The 23,574-nt window shown below is 43.9% G+C and overlaps 1 protein-coding gene across 2 annotated transcripts in view; it reads right to left on the bottom strand.

Annotated features, from left to right (window-relative positions):
• Window positions 1-1,383: 1,383 nt before the first annotated feature.
• LOC126203219 (IQ motif and SEC7 domain-containing protein 2) overlaps window positions 1,384-23,574 on the bottom strand; it is a 113,851-nt gene continuing 91,660 nt past the window's right edge. For both annotated transcript variants that reach the window (XM_049937463.1, XM_049937464.1), the window contains one exon: window positions 1,384-1,770. Coding sequence is in view for 1 of the 2 variants with exons in the window: in XM_049937464.1 (XP_049793421.1) it covers window positions 1,744-1,770 (27 nt within the window). In the remaining variant the exon portion in view is untranslated. The remainder of the gene's footprint in view (window positions 1,771-23,574) is intronic.

Below are 23,574 nucleotides of genomic sequence, written 5' to 3'. Positions count from 1 at the left end.
ACCAAATGCAAAATCATAGCGATCTCTGATTCTCATTGAAACTTTTCCAGATTTCCCAGAGTGTTCATGTAAGTTTTATAATAACTATACAATTAACGAAATAATGGGAAAAATCATCATGGTCCTGTCATATACAATTATAAGTGAAGCAAAAATGAAATTTTTTTACTGAGTAGTTTCTGTAAACTCGTTTGAGAAAGATTTCAGGGGGCGGGCCTCGAATCTGTCTTCGCTGACTGGCCGAAAGGTGGAAAACATTTATCGGCCTCCTCTTCCGAACAGAAGAATGAAATCGCCCAGCGCTTTGGACGAAAACTGGTCACTGTGCATTGGCCACCGTATCCTGCATGGGCTATACCAAATGAATTCTGCACACTAGCGTCGCGATTGCCTGAATAATTTTATCACCTTTTAGTAACATTTCAGTATTAGGATACCGAAATACTGTTTCCAATACCATTAAACGTGGTACTTCTTTTAACAGAAAAGCGAAAAATCAAGTGTCCGAGAAGATTTTTAGTAGTTACGACGAGGCTTTTGTAGAAATTGGCAGAAAAACTTAATAGTTCTAAACGGTGATAAATTTATTACTGTTGCACATTAGTGTTTGATATATCACATCATAAAGTTAACTAAGAACAATCAAATCACTTCTTATAGCAAAAACAGTCAGCTTAGATCGTAACTGCAGGTATTTATTCTGGTAACCGCTTTCGGTCCAACATGACCATCTTCAGCTCCAACAGCTCCGTACACTGGCTCCAAACACCACCAGAGAGTTAGCAGTCTGAAGATGGTCATGTTTGGCTGAAACCGGTTACCAAATAGCTGAAATCTAGACGGACTGTTTTTGTTATACTCCTTAAGAAGACTGTTATTGTTTCAATATGAATCAAATCACATCTGCCTTATTTTCTTTATAGAAGTACACACTTTGAATTACAAAATATGACGTATACATACAACATATTTGTTCAAAAGCTTGATCCTTGATTCGATGTTGCTTGGCAGAGAGACGAAAGAAGACCTACTGTAATTATTACTTAAATTTATGTGAATTAAGAAACACAGTCGTAATGAGAGAATAAAATTTTGCAGGGCTCTAGGTAACATTCTGTACTAAAATAATCTTTTAACTCTGTCGGTACGTAAGTGAGCAGCAGTACGGAAGGGCGTGGTTAGAACACATGTAATTAGCTATGACTTACGGAAATAAATACACATGGAGTATGTGTTTCAGTCGTTGCTACAATTAAGTTAATGTAGTTATCATTCGAATTGTTTTTCAGCATGGCGAGCATCACGTACTGGATTCCGGCAGTATGGTAATCCTAAGGATTTTTTGTAACTTGTTAGATATTGAAATAATTGCCACATACGATATTTAAATAACATAATTGTCTCCGTTTATTTCGTGATTACATATGGTACATTACAATACATAAATTAATTAGATTGAATAAGTTGAGTACACAGCTTCACGGCTTGTGAGAACAGTTACCACGAGGAGGTGTATAATATGGTATTATGAATATAATGAACACAGTTTCCTGCCACAGTCCAGGTGTAAGTGTAATAACTACTTGAGCGTTGCCATTCCAGTCAGCGGCCGAGCTCCGTGCCTGGGTTTCGACCTCAGACGACATCAGAGACACCTGCAGCGCGCTCGGACGTGACGTCACCACTGGCCATATTGAGGTGCGTGCGCGGACCACGCCCGCCACCCTCCGTGTCGGCGCGCAGTCAAAGCGCGCGCGCTCGTCTCGATCCCTGTAACAATTTAGACAAGAATTATTATTCCAAATATCGAATCATCACATAATTAGTTGCTGGCACATTTCGTTTGCTGCAATAACGATCGGCATTTAATGAGAAAAAAAGAAGTCCATTTAATGAGAAAAAAGGAAATCTGAAAGTACGAAATGACGATGTGTAAGTGCATGAGGATAGCAACTCTCTAAGATTTACAACATTTATAAACATATTATAAATTACAGGCTCATCCAGATATAAACTCTTTAATATTTTCCATTTACACTTTTTTCAGTTGTTGTTATTTCATGTACCTCGCTCAATATGAGCGGGGGATGGCTGTCAGCGGTACAATACTGCGCTCATCAGCCAAGAGCATTCTCAAAAATATAACAAAGTTGATAAAAAATATATAAGGACTGTTTTTCATTTTTAAATTAAAAATATAATGACAGAGAGATAAAAGGGCGAAAAATATACGCAATTTAAAAAACACAATTGCAACGTGGTGATATTCTTCTATGATCTGAAGGATCTGCACTAGGCGAGAAATATTGTGGGAAGAGAGAATATGTTTCGTACCGTTGAGGGGTATGGATAAAAAGATAGGGGTCTGTAAGGAAGGAAAATTATTGAAATGATAGATAGGAGTTGAGGTGGATAGTGGGAATACAGTTGGTAGGAAAGAAACAGTATGAGGTGTAGTGAGGTGTGTGGGTAGTGGTTAGAAGAGGAAAACAGATAGGGATCGATGAAGAGGAGAAAGAGAGAGGATCCCTGGTGCGGAGAGGGATAGATTCGGAAGATTGAAAGATGGTAGGAAGGAAAGGATCTCATTGTCTCGCAGAGGGAGTTGGTTTAAGTTGCGCTGGGATAGGATATGGAGTGTGTGTGTGGGTGTAGGGACAGAGGGACGTGCTTGTGAAGGTGCAGACGCAGACAAGGGTTTGTGATCAGAGGGGATCTAATGGAGTATTGGAATCTAATTTGCGGATAGTATAAGAGATGCAGAGGTATTCAGTGTGGGTGAGGAGGAGTGGGAATTTGATGAGATGATAGAAGATTCATGTGAGGGAAGGTAAATGGATGCGGGAACCTAGACGGACTGTATGGCATTCGAGGACTTGGAGGGGCTTTCTTTCTATACATATTAGAAAGTGAAATCCTCACCGCGTTTTTATGTCTGTATGAGAAGGTATATGTCAATCTATGTATACAGGGTGATTGCGTAATAATATTAAACACTCTCAGGGATAACGAAGGTTAATGTATCAATATAAGGTGGGGACCCTGGTCGGGAAACAACAGTTATAAGCGAAAATCGGGGAGCAATTGCTTACATTTACTTCTATGAAACACATCTATTCTACTGAACAAGTGTTCAAAGCCGTTAAGGTATGTATCGTAGAGCCCATGTTTACTAGGCATCTTTTCAAAAATTTTGTTTTGGTCTATACTATCTCCTCCCAAAATATGGAAAGCAAAGGGCTCGCAGTAGAAGAAGCCTACTGTCAGAGATATAAGAAGAATTTTCGCATACAACTTTCGACTCGGTCCTTTCCGATCCAGGGTCCCTTACCTCAAATTGATACATTTACCCATTTCCATCATCCCTGAAATTTTTCAACATAGTCACGGAAGCACCATGCGTAATTTACTATCTCTACCCCAGAAAAGTCACCAGGTCGTAGGTACTTCGTGCTACCTGTGCAAAGCTGGGGACTCTAGTCATATTATTTTTCAAGCGCATTTCTTTTTTGACTTCAGTTTGTTCTGTATATAGAGAAATGCTTGCTGAAGTCAAAGGAATGCAAAAACAGACAAAATGGCGAAAAATTCGGAAGATTTTATTAAAAATGTCACAGGTTCCTGTAAGACAATTCACGGTAGAAAGTTTGTCAGCCACTTGGTCCACGCTATAAAAATTGCAAATTAGGAACGGACAACAAGACAAACTACAATCTTCAGCAGATATTTTAACAGGCTGCTGGGTTGCGACGGCTCTCCAGAATGATTGCAAATAGGAGCTCTAAAAGTAACAATATCTAATTCTAAGCCACCTAATAAACAACCAAAGGAATTCAAGAGCCGAAGAACAACACAGCTACAGGTGAAACCTTAGTGGAAGAACACCTAAAAATGGGAGATTCTAAAGTTATCGCGTGTTACAGCGTTTCGTTCGAAAACTGTACACACAGCAACGGGGCCGCGAAACTGTCCGATGGAAATTTGACGGACCTGTGAAGTCTGCTTGGCCTCTTATGCCACTTGATCTCATTCAGCTTCAGCACATAAAAGAAGATAGTCACGGTGGATGTGCACGTTTTAGATTCCACTCCAACAAATAGCTATACAAAAGTTGTGGATTAGCATCCATGTCTTGCGCAGACTAAGGCCCGAAGGGTTAGTGCTGTGACTGTTGTGGAAGGGAGGACTTGTCTATGTAATTGGAAGACAGTGTTGGTCGAACACTTTGCATAGTGGAAAATCTGTCTCCCGGTGACGAAAGAGTTTAGTTTTCTATAAATGGCGTCTGCTAGCTCACGTAGCCGAAACAATTTGAACAACGCCTGCTGAATGGAACACCCCAACATACTGCAGAAGTAATTGGAGGAAATCACGGGAAACCTAAACCTGGATGGGCAGACGTAGATTTGTGTATTTTGTTGTCCTCTAACGCTAGTCCATTTTATCGAGAAACGAGCCCAGCTTTCAGTGCTTCTCTCCGCATGCAGTAGATACAGTGGCAACCGATGGGGCGCTGTAGAGGAAAAACACATAGCTGGTGACGCATGCCTTACGTCACTGATAGTAAAACGAGTGTCGATTAGCAACCAGTTTCAACCAGTTTGCGTTAATTATACTTCCCGAATAGCAATCGTGCGGGGTTTCTTTTGGAACAGTCGTGCTGCAACTCAGACCGTGGCTTCAGGCCGGAGGCCAAAATATTCAGACTACAGTTATATTTCCGCCTCATAGATCACCCATCTATCTGCACTATGACGACTAAATTAAAGTCCACTAAAATGAAAAGTTTAGGATTACAACTGTAGTGGCGTAGCAAGACAGCCACGCCACTCGGAAGTAGCCGAAAGGCACGCGTCAGCTCACGCAGATTGGCGTGAGGCCTGGAACAGGACAATGTCTTGAGAATTGCAATAAAGTACTAAAATCTTGTAATACTTAACTTTAATCCACATTTGTAGAACATCTCGGTACATGCTTCATAATATTAATTATCAATTGAATACGGCGCCTTGCTAGGTCGTAGTAAATGTAGCTGAAGGCTATGCTAACTATCGTCTCGGCAAATGAGAGCGTATTTGTCAGTGAACCTTTCCTTGCAAAGTCGGCTGAACAACTGGGGCGAGTGCTAGTAAGTCTCTCTAGACCTGCCGTGTGGCGGCGCTCGGTCTGCTATCACTGACAGTGGCGACACGCGAGTCCAGCGTATACTAATGGACCGCGGCCGATTTAAAGGCTACCACCTAGCAAGTGTGGTGTCTGGCGGTGACACCACAACAACACTAGTACCAGCTAACTCATTAATACACAAACACTGGCACCATAGCCCTGTCACATATTCCTAAGAGACACGTGAAATTACGTCTTCGCCAGCAGACGACTCTCAATGTAGAAAAATATCCTACTTTCTGCACGCCAGAAAACTATTTCCAGGGGACCACATGGCAATCGGATTCTTTGTGTGTGTGTGTGTGTGTGTGTTGGGTACATAAAGTTCAAAACTCAAGTATCAATCCCTAAAGAACGTTTGATGCCATTCTTCGAGTTTTTCCGACAACATTTAACGCTCAAATCACGAGGTGACTTTTCTTTAGCGTATACAACGAGGTGGGGTCTTTGGCAAAAATCATTTGAAATTTTTAATTTACGTTATATAACACTAATTTTATTATTACTTAAGTGTTGTTTAAATACTCCGTGTTCATTTTATTGCCTCCAGCACTTTACTTTTTACCACACAAAGTACATACTATTAATTGCTTTTTTTAAAGTAGTACCCAAAACCGAACTGTTACAGGGCTGAAATTTGCATTCCGAAATATTGTGGTATCTCTGTAGCAAGTAAATGGCCACATCAAACTAAATTTCAGGGTTCAAACTTGCAGACTCACATTCAGTGCTGGGTACTATACTTTTCTTTATCACCACTGAGAACACTTATTTTTAACTAACACTTTTAGTACGCCCTTGGAGAAACGGAAGGTCCACATCACAGTAACTGCCCTGAAGCTCTTCGTCTTAATGGTCGTACTGTTCGCTAACACAACTGTGATCACTGGCTATTGCAAAATCGTCGTCTTTTTCCGTCTGTTTCTTGATCCATGTCACTGACATCTTCCTCCATCCACCGAATATCATCAAATTTAGGAGCGTTGAAACCGACTCTTTCCTGAAGACATGTTTTACCGCACTGAAGAAAACAGGTACGTAGTCTTCGAGATGCAAACTAGGACATACCAACACGTGTCAATAACACGTGTCAACAACAAACAAAGAAGGCGATAATGCAACCGACAACGAAACATCATAGGATTGGCGATTTAAGCACAGTAGAGGGCGTTAGGAAGCCTCCCAGAACTGACCTTGGACAGCGAGTTCGAAAATTTTGCAGTGGTCTGACAGACCGTATCACGTGAGCTAAAGCTTAATACTCTATAGGAAGATCGTTATTTCCACGGGCCGCATGGCCCTGTGATAGAATGCCCGCCTGCTACATAGGGGACGTGGGTTCGATTCGCGATTGTGGTAAATTTCTATAAAAATACTGCATTCTTTGTCTCGTGGACGAACAGAGCGAGCTGGAATTCACACTGTCACGTTCGGCTTACTACTGAAGAGCTCAGACAGGCACTGGTGCAAGAATGGAAGGCTATACCCCAGCAGCTGCTCGACAACCTGATCCCGAGTATGCCAACCCGTTGTGCGGCCTGCGCTTTGTAGCACATGTGTTTCGGGACTATTTTCTCAATTTATCACCAGTACCATGCACTTACAGATCTGTGTCGTGTGTGTTCCCTACGTGCCTATGCTATTAGCGCCAGTTCTGTATAGAGCCACGTTGGGTGGCACCACATTCTGCAATTATCGTTAATTTATGAGCATGAGTGTATATATAGAAGGCTATACAGTGGTTGATTCCTCTAGGGATGTACGCTTTTGGAAAGTTAATAAGAGACCAAGACGTGATGCAGCATGCCTCTCTTGCACAGTCTGCCACTGGAATTGGCTGAGCATTTCTGACGCTTTCACTTTTAGTAAATGAACCAGCAACGAAAAGTTCTGTTCTTACTTGGATATTCTCTGTTGCCTCTATCAGTCCTATTTCGTCTGGAACCCATACTGATGAGCAATATTCAAGTACTCGTCGAACGATTGTTTTGCAAGCTTCTGCATTTCGTGTGCATTCTTCCAATGAATGTCAATCTGGCACGTGCATTACTCGCATTTAATTTTATGTGGTCGTTCCACATCCACTCGCTACGTACACATACACATAGATATTTTACAGAAGTAATTACTTCCTGTGATTGTTCTGCAGTTTTTTAACCATGCAATAAATGGTCTTTCGGTCTATGTATCAGTAATACATTTATCCCGAGGGTCTATTGCCACTCCCTATACTCACCATCGATCCTTTGCAAGTCTTCCTGCATTTCGCTACGATTTTCTAGTGTCGCCACTTCTCTTTATACAACAGCATCGTGCGCGAAAAGCCTCATGGAATTTCCGACGTTATCTACTAGGTCATTTACATATACTGTGAAAAGCAATGGCCAGATAAGACTCCCCTGGGGCACACCCGAAATTATTTTTACTATGAAGGCTTCTCTCCGTTCACAATGACATTCTGTGTTGCCTTTGCTTGAAACTCTTCAATCTAGTCACACAGTTCATCTGAGAATCCACACGCTCCTATTTAGTTCATTAGGAAGTACCGAGGAACAACACCGAACGCTTTTCGGAAGTCAAGAAACACGTTGTTCAAACAAATTTCGGGCTTGCAGCCGGTTGTCGTTCAATACACAATTAATTTTCAAGCATACATCTGTCGAATAACGAAACCTAATTTTCTTTAAAAATTGGAGCTATGCAGTTGTCTCTGTGACACTGAAAAGAGCTTTCGAAGAGTACTTCAACAACATAACATCTGTGGATCGTGGTCAGACTGCATAAACATTAGATTTACGTTTCTAACAATCAGTATGTAGCACAAGTGTTTCTCAAGAACTGTTCGGTTGCTTTGACGCACATTGCAAAATGAAAAGGAAAGAAGCTCGAAGTAGTTTCTGCCTAGAAGTAGAGAGAGCAAATTTTCCAAGTGAGTAACTGTTCCTTATCAGCGTTCGCCATACTAAATCTCTTCACAGCTCGTTGAGTGGTTCCAGCGACTAACTGCTTTCCTTTTTTATGGGCCATGATCCATGCCAGTGCTCTTCAGAAGCCTAATAAGACGTTTGGTGGAAGCTGTTAACTGTTTCCAAATCTTGAGAGGAGATAAATTAGCGGAAAACGTAGAAAGGGGAAGAAAAGATTCACTCTCATTAAGTGACCAGTTTATTAGGTGCATCTAGTGGAAAGTGGATCCCTCGTCCTTATCATCGGTGTGAGGACATCGTAACCAGCTAAGGTACTCGCATCGTTGGATGAGAAAGTGTGTGTCTATATCACGACAGCAAATTGACAATGTGTTCATGTTTCTGTGCTACACATTATGCGAAGAATCGGAAAGTAACACATAATGCTCCACGTCATGAACCCTTGCACAGAATTCGATCGTGTTTTTATTTGTGTTCGAATTACATTATTCCCGATTGCTTTTCATCAACTCTCTTTCGAATCTTACTCTTTCCTAGCCGTTTGCCACACAGTACGCGGACAACTGTTATCCATAATTTAGTAATTACATTTCATTTTACTTTTGTCGACTCAGTCGCCACATAACGTGTGGGAGTAAAGTCGTGTGACTCGAGTAAACTTTGTTCCGTGTGTCATCGTAACTTAAGTTGTTAGTGTATCATATTTTGTGAGGCAGAGATTGGGAACCATCCCAGCATTTGGCAAAGCCACTGTGGAAGACCATATAAAATTCATGCTGACGCCGCCGTGTGGATTCGATCCGGGTCTCCCTCACCTCCGAAGCTCGCAAGCTAACGCACAGTCAACGCATCAAGATTTAGGAGCAGATGATCAACTCCCTTAAAAATGTTTGTCACAATAGAAACCGCTTTGTGTATCTGTTATGATCTTACAACAACAGCTTTTATTGTATATAATTTTAAAATTTTCTCTCTCACCATTGTTCTTGTTGAACCTGTACGGTGGATGGGCTTCCATGGCCTACTGCTAAATACCTCTGGTACCGCTTCCACTACCGCGTCTCACAAAGGAGGTCAACTTATACCGTTTTCGCACAACACCTCGCTAGATACTTGAAACTGGTTCAACCTTCGCTTCAGCTCTAACATATCGGTCACGAGTCTTGTGAAAATACGCATATTTGGAAAGCAACGCTCAAGGCCGCCAGGCATGGGTGATATTTTTGTGTCACTGATTCGAGGGCGGAATTCCAGCTGTCAGCTGTTTTCGGGGCGTCCTCACAAACACACTGGACTCGCATCCGGGAGGACGACGGTTCAATCACGCGTCCGGCCATCCTGATTTAGGTTTTCCGTGATTACCTAAATCGCTCCAAGCATATGCGGGGATAGTTCCTTTGAAAGGGCACGACCGAATTCCTTCCCCGTCCTTCCCTAATCCGATGAGACCGATGACCTCGTAGTTTGGTCTCTTCCCCCAGAACATCCCCTCCAAATCGCGACTGAACAGTATCAACGCATGCTATTGGAAGGCGCACGTCAATGTTCAGTGTAACTCCAAGGGCCCATACGTTCTCTAGCATAGAACTCAAATAACATTGGCACTATGTTCTTGCAACGCTCTGAGGTGAGAAAAAGCTCGTGTTGGGTTGGTAAAGAGCACTTGACACTGCAGGGAAGGTATGTAAGTGGCCGCGCGAGTGTGTGTGTATCTTTCCTAGACTCGCGTGTACGTGTTTACTGCCGGCCGCTGTGGCCTAGTGGTTCTAGGCGCCTCGGTCCGGAACCGCGAGACTGCTAGGGTCGCAGGTTCGAATCCTGCCTTGAGCATGGATGTATTTGATGTCCTTAGGTTAGTTAGGTTTAAGTGGTTCTAAGTCTAGGGGACTGATGACCTCATATGTTATTCCCATAGTGCTCAGAGCCATATGAACCATTTGAACGTGTTTACCATCCTTGCCCAGAGGGAGCAACCTGCGTATGCTGACATACGTGGAGAAGTCGTCCTTGGCGAGGACAGTTGTACTATGTGATCAAAAGTATCCGGACACCTGGCTGGAAATGACCTACAAGTTCGTGGCACCCTCTGTCGTTAATTCTGGAATTCAGTACGTTGTTGGCCCACCCTTAGCCTTGATGACAGCTTCCTCTCTCTCAGGCATACGCTCAACCAAGTGCTGGAAGGTTTCTTGGGGAATGGCAGCCCATTCTTCACAGCGTGCTGCACTGAGGAGAGGTAGCGATGTCGGTCGAGGCCTGGCACGAAGTCGGCGTTCCAAAACATGCCAAAGGTGCTCTACAGGATTCTGGTCAGGACTCTGAGCAAGTCAGTCCATTACAGGGGTGTTATTGTCGTGTAACCACTCCGCTACAGGACGTGCATTATGCTCGATCGTGATCAAAGATGCAATCGCCATCCCCGAATTGCTCTTCAACAGTGGGAAGCTAGGTGCTTAAAACATCAATCTAGGCCTGTGATGTGATAGTGTCACGCAAAACAACAAGGGGAGCAAGCCTCCTCCATGAAAACATGACCACACAATAACACCACCGCCTCCGAATTTTACTGTTGCCACTACACAAGCTGACAGATGATGATCACCGGGCATTCGCCATACCCACACACTGCCATCGGATCGCCACATCGTGTACCGTGATTCGCCACTCCACACAACGTTTTTCCGCTGTTCAATCGTCCGATGTTTAGGCTCCTTACACCAAGCGAGGCGTCGTTTGGCATTTACCGGCGTGATGTGTGGCTTATGAGCAGCCGCTCGACCATGACATCGAAGTTTTCTCACCTCCCACCTAACTGTCGTAGTACTTGCAGTGGATCTTGATGCAGTCTGGATTTCCTGTTTGATGGTCGGGATAGATGTCTGCCTATTACACATTACGACCCTCTTCAACTGTCGGCGGTCTCTGTCAGTCAATAGACGAGGTCGGCCTGTACGCTTTTGTGCTGCACGTGTCTCTTCACGTTTCCACTTCACTATGACATCGGAAACAGTGGAGGAGTGTGGAAATCTCGCGTACAGACGTATGACACACGTGACACCCAGTCACCTGACCACGTTCGAAGTCCGTGAGTTTTGCGGAGTGCCCCGTTCTGCTCTCTGATGATGTTTAGTCATCAACGCATCAGCCGTTTGTGTTTTCCAAGATGAACTACTCACCACGCTGTAGAAATAGCATCGTAAACATCTAGTAATCCAAGCGATGGTGCATATTGTTTTTGATGGCTGAGTATTAGGGGTATGCAACTCCAGTTCTTGTCTGGCGAGTTCAGGGCTCTAAGAAGGGGACCGTGCCTACACATCGCAAACGATTTCGTGTAAATTTATAGCATATCCGCGGTTTGAAAGCGATAGAATTTGGAACACCAGATAGCCAAGCGTTTAGAAAAAATAGCGTTTCTGGCGTGTGTCGGACGATATATTATTTATTTTCGTTACGTATTTTCGAAGCAGCGTCTTGCGTAACGAAGAGAACAGAACGGTAATCCTAGGGTCGCGGAGTCTAGTCCTTATGCGGTGACTTTTTTTATTTTCATTTTCTACATTATTTCCATTGCAAACAGAAAATGAACAAAGGAAACTACTCGTTTATAGCACCATAAGCTACAACGCTTTCTCGAAAGTATGCCTACAACAGAGTATCGGCTCTTTTGGACCGAGGACCCAAAAAGCGGGTAGACTGGTACGGAGCGAAATATAGGAATATTGTCGCCGCTTCGTCAAAATCTGGGAAACTTTCGGTTTGTCATACAAAATTTTTTGAGTGATTCGATGAAGTGGTAAGTGCAGAAGAACAATTTCTTCTAAAAGACTTCCAGATACACAGTCGGGTGCTCACTACCAACCTATTAAGTGCGTGTCTCAGCGAAGCCACTGAGAAGTTGCCTCATTCTTTAGAAACTAAAGAAATAATTGGAGCTGCTCAAACTCTGTTCCTTGCACCGTGTCATTTCCTGTATTTATTCCTTCTTTTTTGTGGGCGTTTATGAATAATTGTGTAATAAAAGGTCAACCATGTTCAAAAATTATTTACGGATTATTGGGATCGGTTTCGGACTGTATATGGCTAAGTTGGGAAGTTTACAGTCTTGTTTGAAAAACAAGATAAATTTTGTTGTTGACGAAGCATTTCAGTTTCCGTAGACAAGCGAAATTATCTTGTTGACGATGCACTTCAATTTGAGTAGGACACATGAGAAGAGAAGCGAGTTCGTGTGGAAAAACAGTAGAACTAACTGAAAGAAGAAAATTGTGCCTGGAGAGAAGGCTGCAGGCGAGGCGCTGACTCTGCACCAGGGAACTGAGATCAGCGTTGGTGTACATTGAAAAGCTTCTACAACGAGTCGATTTTGATGATGTAATTTCAAAATTTGTTGGAAGGGAAAAAGATTGAAGAGGTTCTAAGCTACATGCTGAAGTCGCATGTCATTAAGAATACGTTTGATTATTTGTACTGCTTTTTAATTATTCGTTTCCGTCCATAAAAACTGTCTTCAAAATAGTTAAGAGCATACTTTGCATACTTAAACACCACTATCAAATAATTGCTTCCGAAAAAATTATTTGATTGTGCGCATGGAGGACGGTTGGGGGGATGATGCTGTGTGACAAATGTCCGGACCGGTTGCCAAATCACCCAGCCGCACCACTGCGTGTAAGACCAGTTATTCTCACCAATATTTGGCGAAATGATGCTTTCCGTTTGGTTAGCAGCCAAACTGTGCGATGGGAAGAAACCTGCTATGAACGTAAACGAAGTCGGTTCTTATATAGACCTTTAAACCAAACAGTGTAATTGTAAAAATGGGGCATGTATAACGCACACAAGATGCCGAGAAAATTACTGCTTCCCATGTTTTTACGACGAGTATCACCACACTAACCCGCCCGTTGGCCGTGCGGTCTAACGCACGGCTTTCCGGGAGGGAAGGAGCGCCTGGTCCCCGGCACGAACCCGTCCGGCGGATTTGTGTCGAGGTCCGGTGAACCGGCCAGTCTGTGGATGGTTTTTAGGCGGTTTTCCATCTGCCTCGGCAAATGCAGGGTGGTACACTATGTCGGCGATTGCTGCGCAAACAAGTTCTCCACGTACGCTTACACCACCATTACTCTACCACGCAAACATAGGGGTTACACTGGTCTGGTGTGAGACGTTCCCTGCGGGGTCCACCGGGGGCCGAACCGCACAATAACCCTGGGTTCGGTGTGGGGCGGCGGAGGGGTGAAGTGGACTGCGGTAGTCGTCGTGGGGTTGTGGACCACTGCGGCTGCGGCAGGGACGGAGCCTCTCCGTCATTTCTAGGTCCTCGGTTAAGATACAATACAATACAATCACCACACCACAGTACAGTAATAAATGTGTCGAATTTTAGATACAAAGTTTCCAAATACAACCTATAATCCCTTCCTAGAATTTATTTACAATCCCAAACTTTCCTTTGCCTGTTCTTTTCATGCTTTTTATGACAATACTGATAAATGCAACAGGCATATTGAACATTATTTCGGTCTGTTTGTTATATGAATAACGTAAAAACAGAAAAATGTGTCCTCATAGGGAATCGATCGCACGACCGTCGGATTATCTTTCAGTACTCTTTCCGCTGCGCCACCATCTGCGTGGGAAGTACACTAACACAAAACGCTGATGGCTCGCTCGACACGCCCAAAAATGCTATTTTCTCTAAACGCTTGGCCATCTGGGGCTCCCACTTCCGTCACTTTCATTTCTAGACGAGCCCGGTACATGCCACAAATATGGACGGAATCGTCGATGTCGAATACACGGATCCCCTCGTACGCCGCGCTGTCCAGGACCCCGCCATGCCCAGAGGGCCACGGGCGTGTTCCGGCCACCCTACTTGTCGGAATCCTGTTCACGCGGCGAGGATACTGGCGGTGGCGGGCCTCTCTGGATGCAGAGGGCATCGGCCGCCGCGCCGAGTGGTCGATGGACAAGTGGACCGCGGGCGTGCTACTTTCGTCAGACGCGCAGACGAGACCAGACTAGACGAGACGAGGCGCGAGAGGCGCCTTTCTAGAGGGCCCGGATCGGCCGGAGCGGGCACACGCCCAGTGCTGCCGGCGGTTGCTGACACACAAACCGCTGCCTGGTGCGTTTACTCCACTCCTAACGCTTTCCACCCGTCCGGAAACAAGTGTTGCTCACGCGTGCACCGCACGAACTGGCCACTCAGAGCACACACACTGTTACATCAAGGTGGCATTACATGACACACCAGCGTGAACAAGAGCGGCGCGTTTCGTCACACTGTTATTTGGTAAGCGTGATAGCGTTACGGAGATGTTTAGCAAACTCAAGTGGCAGACTCTGCAAGAGAGGCGCTCTGCATCGCGGTGTAGCTTGCTCGCCAGGTTTCGAGAGGGTGCGTTTCTGGATGAGGTATCGAATATATTGCTTCCCCCTACTTATACCTCCCGAGGAGATCACGAATGTAAAATTAGAGAGATTAGAGCGCACACAGAGGTTTTCCGGCAGTCGTTCTTTCCGCGAACCATACACGACTGGAACAGGAAAGGGAGGTAATGACAGAGGCACGTAAAGTGCTCTCCGCCACACACCGTTGGGTGGCTTGCGGAGTATAAATGTAGATGTAGATGTAGAAGTCAGGTGTAGGCGGCCTGCCTCCTAGCGGCAGAACGCGTGAAGCTACGATTTTAGCAGACGGTTTGTCTGCCGGGGAGAAACAGGAGCCGTTCTATTCTGCCGCGCATGAGCAACAGAGAAAGTGTATAGACGTATGCGTAGAACGCATCATTTCCAGGGGTCTTGCTGCTTGTTATGGTTTGACCTGTAGTCAGTGGATAAGATATACGCAAGCTCTTGAGTACTCTTTGGCTATTGTGTGAGATATTTTTCAGTGGCTATTTTTTTTATGAATAAACTAATGGAACAAATGAAATTTGTCTTTTTGTATTGTCACAGAGAACAGCTGTAGATCTCTTATTGTAGAAAGGGAATGCAACAAATAAGTACAAGGGTACTTATTGAAGCATACACCAAGGAAAGGTGTATACAGGGTGTTACAAAAAGGTACGGCCAAACATTCAGGAAACATTCCTCACACACAAATAAAGAGAAGGTGTTATGCGGACATGTGTCCGGAACGCTTAATTTCCATGTTAGAGCTCATTTTAGTTTCGTAATTCCAACGTGATCAAATTGTAAATTTTCACAGTCAACATGTGTGGGCTGACGAGAATCAGCACGCAATTGTGCAATCACGTCATCAACACAGATTTTTTGTTAACGTTTGGACAGGCATTGTTGGTTATGTCTTGATTCCCCATGTTCTTCCACCTACGCTCAATGGAGCACGTTACCATAATTTCATACGGGATACTCTACCTGTGCTGCTAGAACATGTGCCTTTACAAGTACGACACAACATGTGGTTCATGCACGATGGAGCTCCTGCACATTTCAGTCGAAGTGTTCGTACGCTTCTCAACAACAGATTCGGTGACCGATGGATTGGTAGAGGCGGACCAATTCCGTTGCCTCCACGCTCTCCTGACCTCAACCCTCTTGACTTTCATTTATGGGGGCATTTGAAAGCTCTTGTCTACGCAACCCCGGTACCAAATGTAGAGACTCTTCGTGCTCGCATTGTGGACGGCTGTGATACAATACGTCATTCTCGAGGGCTGCATCAGCGCATCAGGGATTCCATGCGACGGAGGGTGGATGCATGTATCCTAGCTAACGGAGGACATTTTGAACATTTCCTGTAACAAAGTGTTTGAAGTCACGCTGGTACGTTCTGTTGCTGTGTGTTTCCATTCCATGATTAATGTGATTTGAAGAGAAGTAACAAAATTAGCTCTAACATGGAAAGTAAGCGTTTCCGGACACATGTCCACATAACATACGAGGGCCTTTCAGAAAGTAACCTCCGGTTGATTTAAAAAAATACACCAAGTTAAATAAAAATATTTTAATATATACATCTTACAACTACATCTTTGCACTATTTTTCTACATATTCTCCATAGCGATTGAGGCACTTATCGTATCTCTTCACAAGCTTTGAAATTCCTTCTGCATAAAAATCACCCGCTTGTGCCTGGAGTCAGCCTGCGACCGCATCTTTGAGCTCTTCGTCGTCATCAAACCGCTGTGACCCGAGCCATTTCTTCAAATGCATGAAGAGGTGATAATCACTTGGCGCCAGGTCTGGGCTGTAAGGTGGATGGTTGATAACGTCCCACTTGAAGGACTCAAGAAGGGCCGTTGTTCTGCGAGCAGAGTGAGGACGGGCGTTATCGTGCAAAAAAACGATACCGGAAGTCAGCATACCACGGCGTTTGTTCTGTATAGCCCGTCGTAACTTTTTTATTGTTTCACAGTACACGTCTTGATTAATGGTCGTACCACGTTCCATGAATTCAACCAACAACACCCCTTTGGCATCCCAAAACACCGTTGCCATCAGTATTCTGGCAGAAAAATCTTGCGAGGCTTTTCTTGGTTTGGTAGGCGAATTTGAATGTGCCCACATCTTTGATTGTTCTTTTGTCTCAGGGTTCACGTACTTAATCCAGGTTTCGTCACCGGTCACGATTCTGTTTAACAATGGTTCTCCTTCGTCCTCATAACGTGACAGAAAGTCTAATGCAGAGGCCATTCTTTTTTTGTGGTGGTCGGTAAGAAATTTGGGCACCCATCGTGCACAGAACTTACGGTAACCCAATCTTGCTGTCACTATCTCGTACAAGAGAGTCTTAGAAATCTGTGGAAAACCAGTAGACAACTCTGACATTGAGAAACGTCGATTTTCACGAACTTTTGCATCAACTGTCTGAACGAGTTCGTCAGTCACCAATGATGGTCTACCACTCCTCTCTTCATCATGAACGTTTTCTCGTCCACTTTTAAATAAACGTACCCATTCACGGACAACTCCTTCACTCATAACTCTTGGTCCGTACACGGCACAAAGCTCACGATGAATAGCTGCTGCAGAATATCCTTTGGCTGTAAAAAACCTTATGACAGCAGGCACTTCACATTTGGCGGGGTTTTCTATTGCAGCACACATTTCAAACTGCCACAAAAACTAAACTAGCACAGGTACGACGTTCACTCGACCACGGCTTGATGCCGACTGACATGTTGAGTGCGTGAACGCACAGATGGCGTCGCTACTCCCCCCCACAACCCGCACTGTGACCAATCGGAGGTTACTTTCTGAACCGCCCTCGTATTTTCTTTCTTTGTGTGTGAGGTGTGTTTTCTGAAAGTTTGGCCGTACCCTTTTATAACACCCTGTATACGATTCTCTAGATACCCCGTATCACACTGCAGTACATACACAACTGTTTGATTCTGAGTTTATATGTTTCACGTAAATGTGCATACACAATTACCTTCGATATCTCTACGTATCTTTTTAGCTGGTGAAAGTATCGCACATGTCTGATCTGACTCCATCTTCTGTGTTATTCCAGCGTCCCTGGAAGGATAGGTTCAAATGGCTCTGAGCACTATGGGAGCACTTCTGGGGTCATCAGTCCCCTAGAACTTAGAACTACTTAAACCTAACTAACCTAAGGACATCACACACATCCATGCCCGAGGCAGGAGTCGAACCTGCGACCTTAGCGGACGCACGGTTCCAGACTGTAGCGCCTAGAACCGCTCGGCCACCTCGGCCGGCCCGGAAGGATAGGGTTTAGAATATAGTTTCAAAGCAGTTGTGCAGGCCATGACACGCCAGGACTGTAAATGCCGTTTTGCATCGTTGCGGTCGCACTGTTGTGCCCGCTAGATGCAATAGCTCTCCTTATTACTGTGTTACTTGCGCGGACCCCGTCATGTACAATCAAAACACGACGTATCCATTCTGACGGTGTTCCTAAATTTTGTGGATCCTCGGGCCTCATCTCCTTCATTAACAGTGAGTATAAATCCCTACCTTCACCTCTTCTTTGTAGGCAGAGTCGAACACAATTCCTATTCCTGTCGTCGTCGTGCCCTATTGCTAAGGACTGGATCGGTCATTGTAACGGCAGGTGCTGCATAGATGATTGCGTCCTCCATGTCTAAAATGCTGTGAAACGTAGACATAGACAGTCAAGCACGAACGAGTAAATTGTCGTCTAAGCTACGGATTAGTGAAATTTTTGAAAAGTAAATTGGTCAACAAACGTGTTTATGCTATACGTGGCAGTTGTAAATTTCGGACATAGTACCCAGAAGTAGTCCAATTACGGGTTGTTCTCCGCCTCTTTTCTTCCGGACGACGTTCAGCCAGTTTAGCTGGAGCTTGGAAGTGAGAACGTGGATTATTACATTGGCGCCGTCACTGTGGAAGGAAACTAGGTTTACGAGTCCTCGTTAAGATACAGCCTAACATCGCCGTGAAGCATTTCCAACGTGGACGCATTGTAGAGAGACGAGTTATTTTCGGAATCAGCTGCGCCCGTAAGCTCGTGTCAAATGGCCGCTTTAGAACAGGCACGGTTCTGCTTCCACAGATGTGTGTCTGCGTTGGGCGATAATGCCCGCATTGACGTCAGGCGCTGCCACCTGGCTCATTGTGTTAACGGTAAACGTGTCAAAGAGACGAGGCTTACGAAAGAAGCGACTTCAGCACTCTACGGAGAGAGTTTAGCAAGCGTCAGAAGCTGAAAACGCAATCACTTCTTTGAAGGGACCTATTCTATAGCTTCGGAAGTCTTTCGAAATCCTTAAGTAATGAGATGTCTAGACACAAAATACAAGTTTTATATTAAGAAACATATGCTTCTCTGTGTGTGTGTTTGTATATGATGGTCCTAAACTACAGCTAAAAACTTTGTGAGCCGGTGTAAAGTGGGACAAGAAGCTTACAAGATGTACGTTTGGAGCACAGCATTATACGAAAGTAAACCATAGTCTGTGGGGAAAAGGTAAATGAACAGAATCTAAGCGTATGGGATGCAGCGCTGTGGACGAATTTTTAAATGGACTGATGAAATAAGAAATGAGGAGGTTCCCAGCAGAATTAGCGAGATAGCTGCATTTCGTAAAAATTTGTATGAAAGTGGGCCAAGATGATAAGACATGTATTAAGGTATCAAGTAATAAAGTCCTTTCCACTAGAGGAAGCTGTAAAGGGTAAAACCTATAGGGGAAGGCAGATACTGGAATATATCCAACGAGTAACTGAGGATGAAATACACATGCGGCACGGTGCGTTTATACCTCAACTGTATAATATGGCAGAGACAACTACTCTGAGAAGAGGAGATTGACACAGGAGGGGAAATCGTGGCGGGAAGCATCAAAGCAGTCAGAACACTGATGACTAAAAGAAAAGGGTTTTATTGACCGTAAAGATGTTACACACGTTAATGCACAAGCACCGTAGGAGGACAATATTCCACTGCTGTCCGCTAGTTTCCGGTCATGGTATAAGCAAACATTACTCTCACTAATGAGCTTCCTTCATATATGGTTTCAACTAAATCTATTTGAAGTATTTAAACGTCAAAAGTGGTAACTGTGCTAAGAGTTACTGTACGCAATTACAGTAACCAAAGAAACAAGAATTTTTCTTCAAGCCAGTCAATCAACGCAACATCTTTTTTCTAATGTTATAGTCAACTTGTTAAGGCCGTGCCATCGCGCTTCAAAAGAATAATCATTAACAACGCTTGGAAATGTTTGTCGACGAAACGTAACAGGCAGGTGATGGGGCAAAGGCGAAGCACAAATCAGCTGAAGTAGGCTGTCTCTGCCTTATTTTACAATGTTTACTTAAGAAGGTACAACTGCACTGCACTACATGTATGTTTCATTCTACATTTCGCAGCTGTTGTTGCGTTAGGTTTTGCTGCGGACTGTCTCCCGTTTTTCAGTAATTATTCAACACGGTTATACTAACTCGCAGAGTAAAAAAGAAATAAGCCTTCAGTTTCCTTGCAGGCGAAGTCACGAATTTTAATAGCACAGAATAATACTTGTCCATCAGCGTAATAGCATTTGTTGAAAACCTTAAGTCGAGCCAGCCGTAATGGCAGAGCGGTTCTAAGCGCTTCACTCTGGAACCGCGTGACCGCTACGGTCGCAGGTTCGAATCCTGCCTCGGGCATGGATGTGTGTGATGTCCTTAAGTTACTTAGGTTTAATTAGTTGTAAATTCTAGGGGACTGAAGACCTCAGAAGTTAAGTCCCATAGTGCTCACAGCCATTTGAACCATTTGAACCTTAAGTCGGTGTCTAAGGTACATCACCAATGATGAGCAAACCGCAACAAATCTATATGTGATCTCTTTGTTAGGTTAAGTTACTACATTAAAAACAATTCGAATGAGCGCAATGTACGAGACCTAAAGTCACAGACAATTAAACTGTCAGCAAAACACATTCATAAGAAGGAGTTTTACTTTAAAACGACGGCCACACAAATGATTTTGTTTCGATTCCAGTAGTTTTACTTACTGTGAGGACTTGAATGGTGTCCACTTAGACCATTGAGATCAACTATTTGAAAAAGTAACAGTTATTACTATTTCCAGAATCGTCGCCAAAGTTTGGGAAAGTATTTGTCAGCTATACACCCCTCTTATTCTGCCGTCTAAACAGAGAACGAAGCAGCGATTGGTTAGCACAGCGTTTCTAAACTGCCTTGTCGCAACCCACTGGCATACCGCGACATTTTTAATGTCTCCTAATCTTTCGCAGATAAAGTATCTAGAACAAAAAAAAACAATCACGAAATCGTTTCTTGCAATAGTTAATTCGTAATCTGTATCACATAATCGTTCCACGATAAAAATAAATAAATAAAACAACTATTGCATGCACTTCACGTGTTTGCTTTTTTCATCTAGGAAAAAAATCACATTTGTGTTGTCGCGAAAGCTTGAAATGTTCTTTGGCGCGCCTCGAAGAGAAAAAGATTTAGAAACGCGGGGTTAACGTAACGCTGTTTCCTGTACGTGACCACGGGCGTTCCTCGCTATAAAGCCTGCAATGTCAGAGCTTTCGCCTTACCAAATACGCGAGAATGAAATGAATGATGACATGTACAGTGTAAATCCCATTGCCCCGTACCAAAGTTCAGTCCCTTACCGGCCGCAGCCCTCCAAACAACTCGGCTCAAAGACATTTACGTAACCTCCGATAGGAAGGTCTTCATGCTTTGTACGGAACTAGAAAAGATGGACAGAAGGAAGACTACGTCAAAAATGTCCCGTCGACGATCATGTCATTAAACGCTGAGCACAAACTCGGATAGAGGTAGGATGGGGAAGGAAATCGGTTGTACATTCTTCACTTGACGTAACTCGAGTTAAACCGACAGCATGTGGGCCAGACGGGGATATGAATCGTCGACTTCTCGAACAGGGGTTCAATGCTTTACCACTGTGGCATCTCGCTCAGTCTGCAGCGCTGGCATGTGACCAAACAAGCAGATTACGAAACAGCTCGCCTAACTTGGCCACAGCTGCTGTCCTCCGGTGTGTCTCCTGCAAAGCAGACAGTGGAATAATACTGGGAGAAGAAGACTGCTGCGTTTTCTATAGCTTTGTGAGACTCGAACAGTCGATCGTCACCTTGAGGACACACCTGTACGTTATCCGTTTTTAGCACGCACTGTAAAGACGCAAATTCCTCCTATTTATTTACAGTTTCCTTGTTAGTTTCTTATTCAGGTTGAAAAAGCGTCATGTCTCTTTTGGCAAAAGATCCCGGGCTAGTCCCCCATTCGAATCTACGGCAGGAGACTTCGATGGCGGACGTGGCCAAGAGAAAAAGACTGAGTAACCAACGAAAAGATAACATTCTACGGGTCGGGGACTGGAATATCAGAGGTTAAAACGTGGTAGAGCAGCTAGAAACTCTGAAAAGGTACACCCTTAGGCTCAGTTTAGATACAATGGGGGGTCAGTAAAGAGAAACGGGAAAAAAACAAGGATTTGTGGCCGGATGAGTACAGGATAATAGCAACAGCAGCAGAAAATGGTATAACGGGAGTAGTATTCGTTGTGAATAGGAAGGTAGGGTAGAGAGTGGGTTTCTGTGAACAGTTCAGTAATAAGGTTGTTCTCGTCAGAAAGACATCATCAACAACATCAATAGTTCAGGTATACATGCCGACGTCACAAGCCGAAGATGAACAGATAAAGAAAATATACAAGGATACTGAACGAGTAATTCAGTATGAAAAGGGAGATGAAAATCTAATAGACATGGGGGAGTGGAATGCGGTTGTAGAAGGAGTAGAAGACACAGGGTTACGGGAGAACATGGCACAGTACTAGGAACGAGAGAGAAGAAAAACTGATTGAGTTCTGCGCACATCTGGTCAAGAATCACAAAACGAGGAGGTACACTTGGAAAAGGCCGGGAGATACGGGAACATTTTAGTTAGATTACATCATGGTCAGGCAGAGATTCCGAAATCAGATACTGGTTGGTTGGTTGGCTGATTTGGGTAAGGGCACCAAAGACGGAGGTCATCGATCACATCGGATTACGGGAGAATGGGAAAGGAAATCACCGTGCCCTTTCATAGGAACCATCCCGGCATTTGCCTGAAGCGATTTAGGGAAATCACGGAAAACTTAAATCAGAATGGCCGGGCGCCGGCGTGAACCGGCGTCCTTCCGAATTGCGAGTCCAGTGTGCTAACCACTGCACTACCTCACTCAGTCAGACACTGGTCTGCAAGGCTTACCCAGGGCCAGATATAGGCTCAGATCGCAATTTGATTGTGATTAAGAGCAGGCTGAAGTTTAGGAATCTAGTCAAGAAGAATCAATGCGCAAAGAAGTGGGAAATGAAGGGAATGAGGAATGAAGTTCTCTGAGGCTATACATTTTTCGATAAGGAATAGCTCAGAAGGCAGTACAGCTGAAGACGAATGGACATTTCTGAAAAGGGCAGTCACATAATTTGGGAAGAAAACCATAGTTACGAAGAAGGTAACTGCGAAGAAACCATGGGTAACAGAAAAAATACTTCGGTTAATGCATGAAAGAAGTAAGTACAAAAATGTTCAGGAAAATTCAGAAATACAGAAATAAATGTCACTCAGTAATGAGATAAATAGGAAGCGCAGGGAAGCTAAAGCGAAATAACTACATGAAAACTGTGAAGAAATCGAAAAGGAAATAATTGTCGGATGGACTGACTCGGCACATAGAAAGTTAAAACAACCTTTGCTGGAACTAAAAACAAGGGCGCTAACATTAAGAGTGCAATGGTGATTCTACTGTTACATGCAGAGGAGAGAGCGGATAGGCAGAAAGAGTACACTGAAGGTCTGTATGAGCGTGAAGACTTGTCTGATGGCGTGGTAGGAGAAAAAAAAAACAGGTCTCAATATAGAAGAGATAGGGGATACAGTATAACATACAGAATTTGAAAGAGATTCGGAAGATTTAAATTTAAATAAGGTAGAAGGGATAGATAACATTCCCTCGCAATTTCTAAAATCATTGGAGGAAAT

The sequence above is a fragment of the Schistocerca nitens genome, chromosome 9 (assembly GCF_023898315.1).
Source record: "Schistocerca nitens isolate TAMUIC-IGC-003100 chromosome 9, iqSchNite1.1, whole genome shotgun sequence".
Taxonomy (NCBI): Eukaryota; Metazoa; Arthropoda; class Insecta; order Orthoptera; family Acrididae; genus Schistocerca; species Schistocerca nitens.
This window is presented reverse-complemented; position numbering and strand designations above follow the sequence as displayed.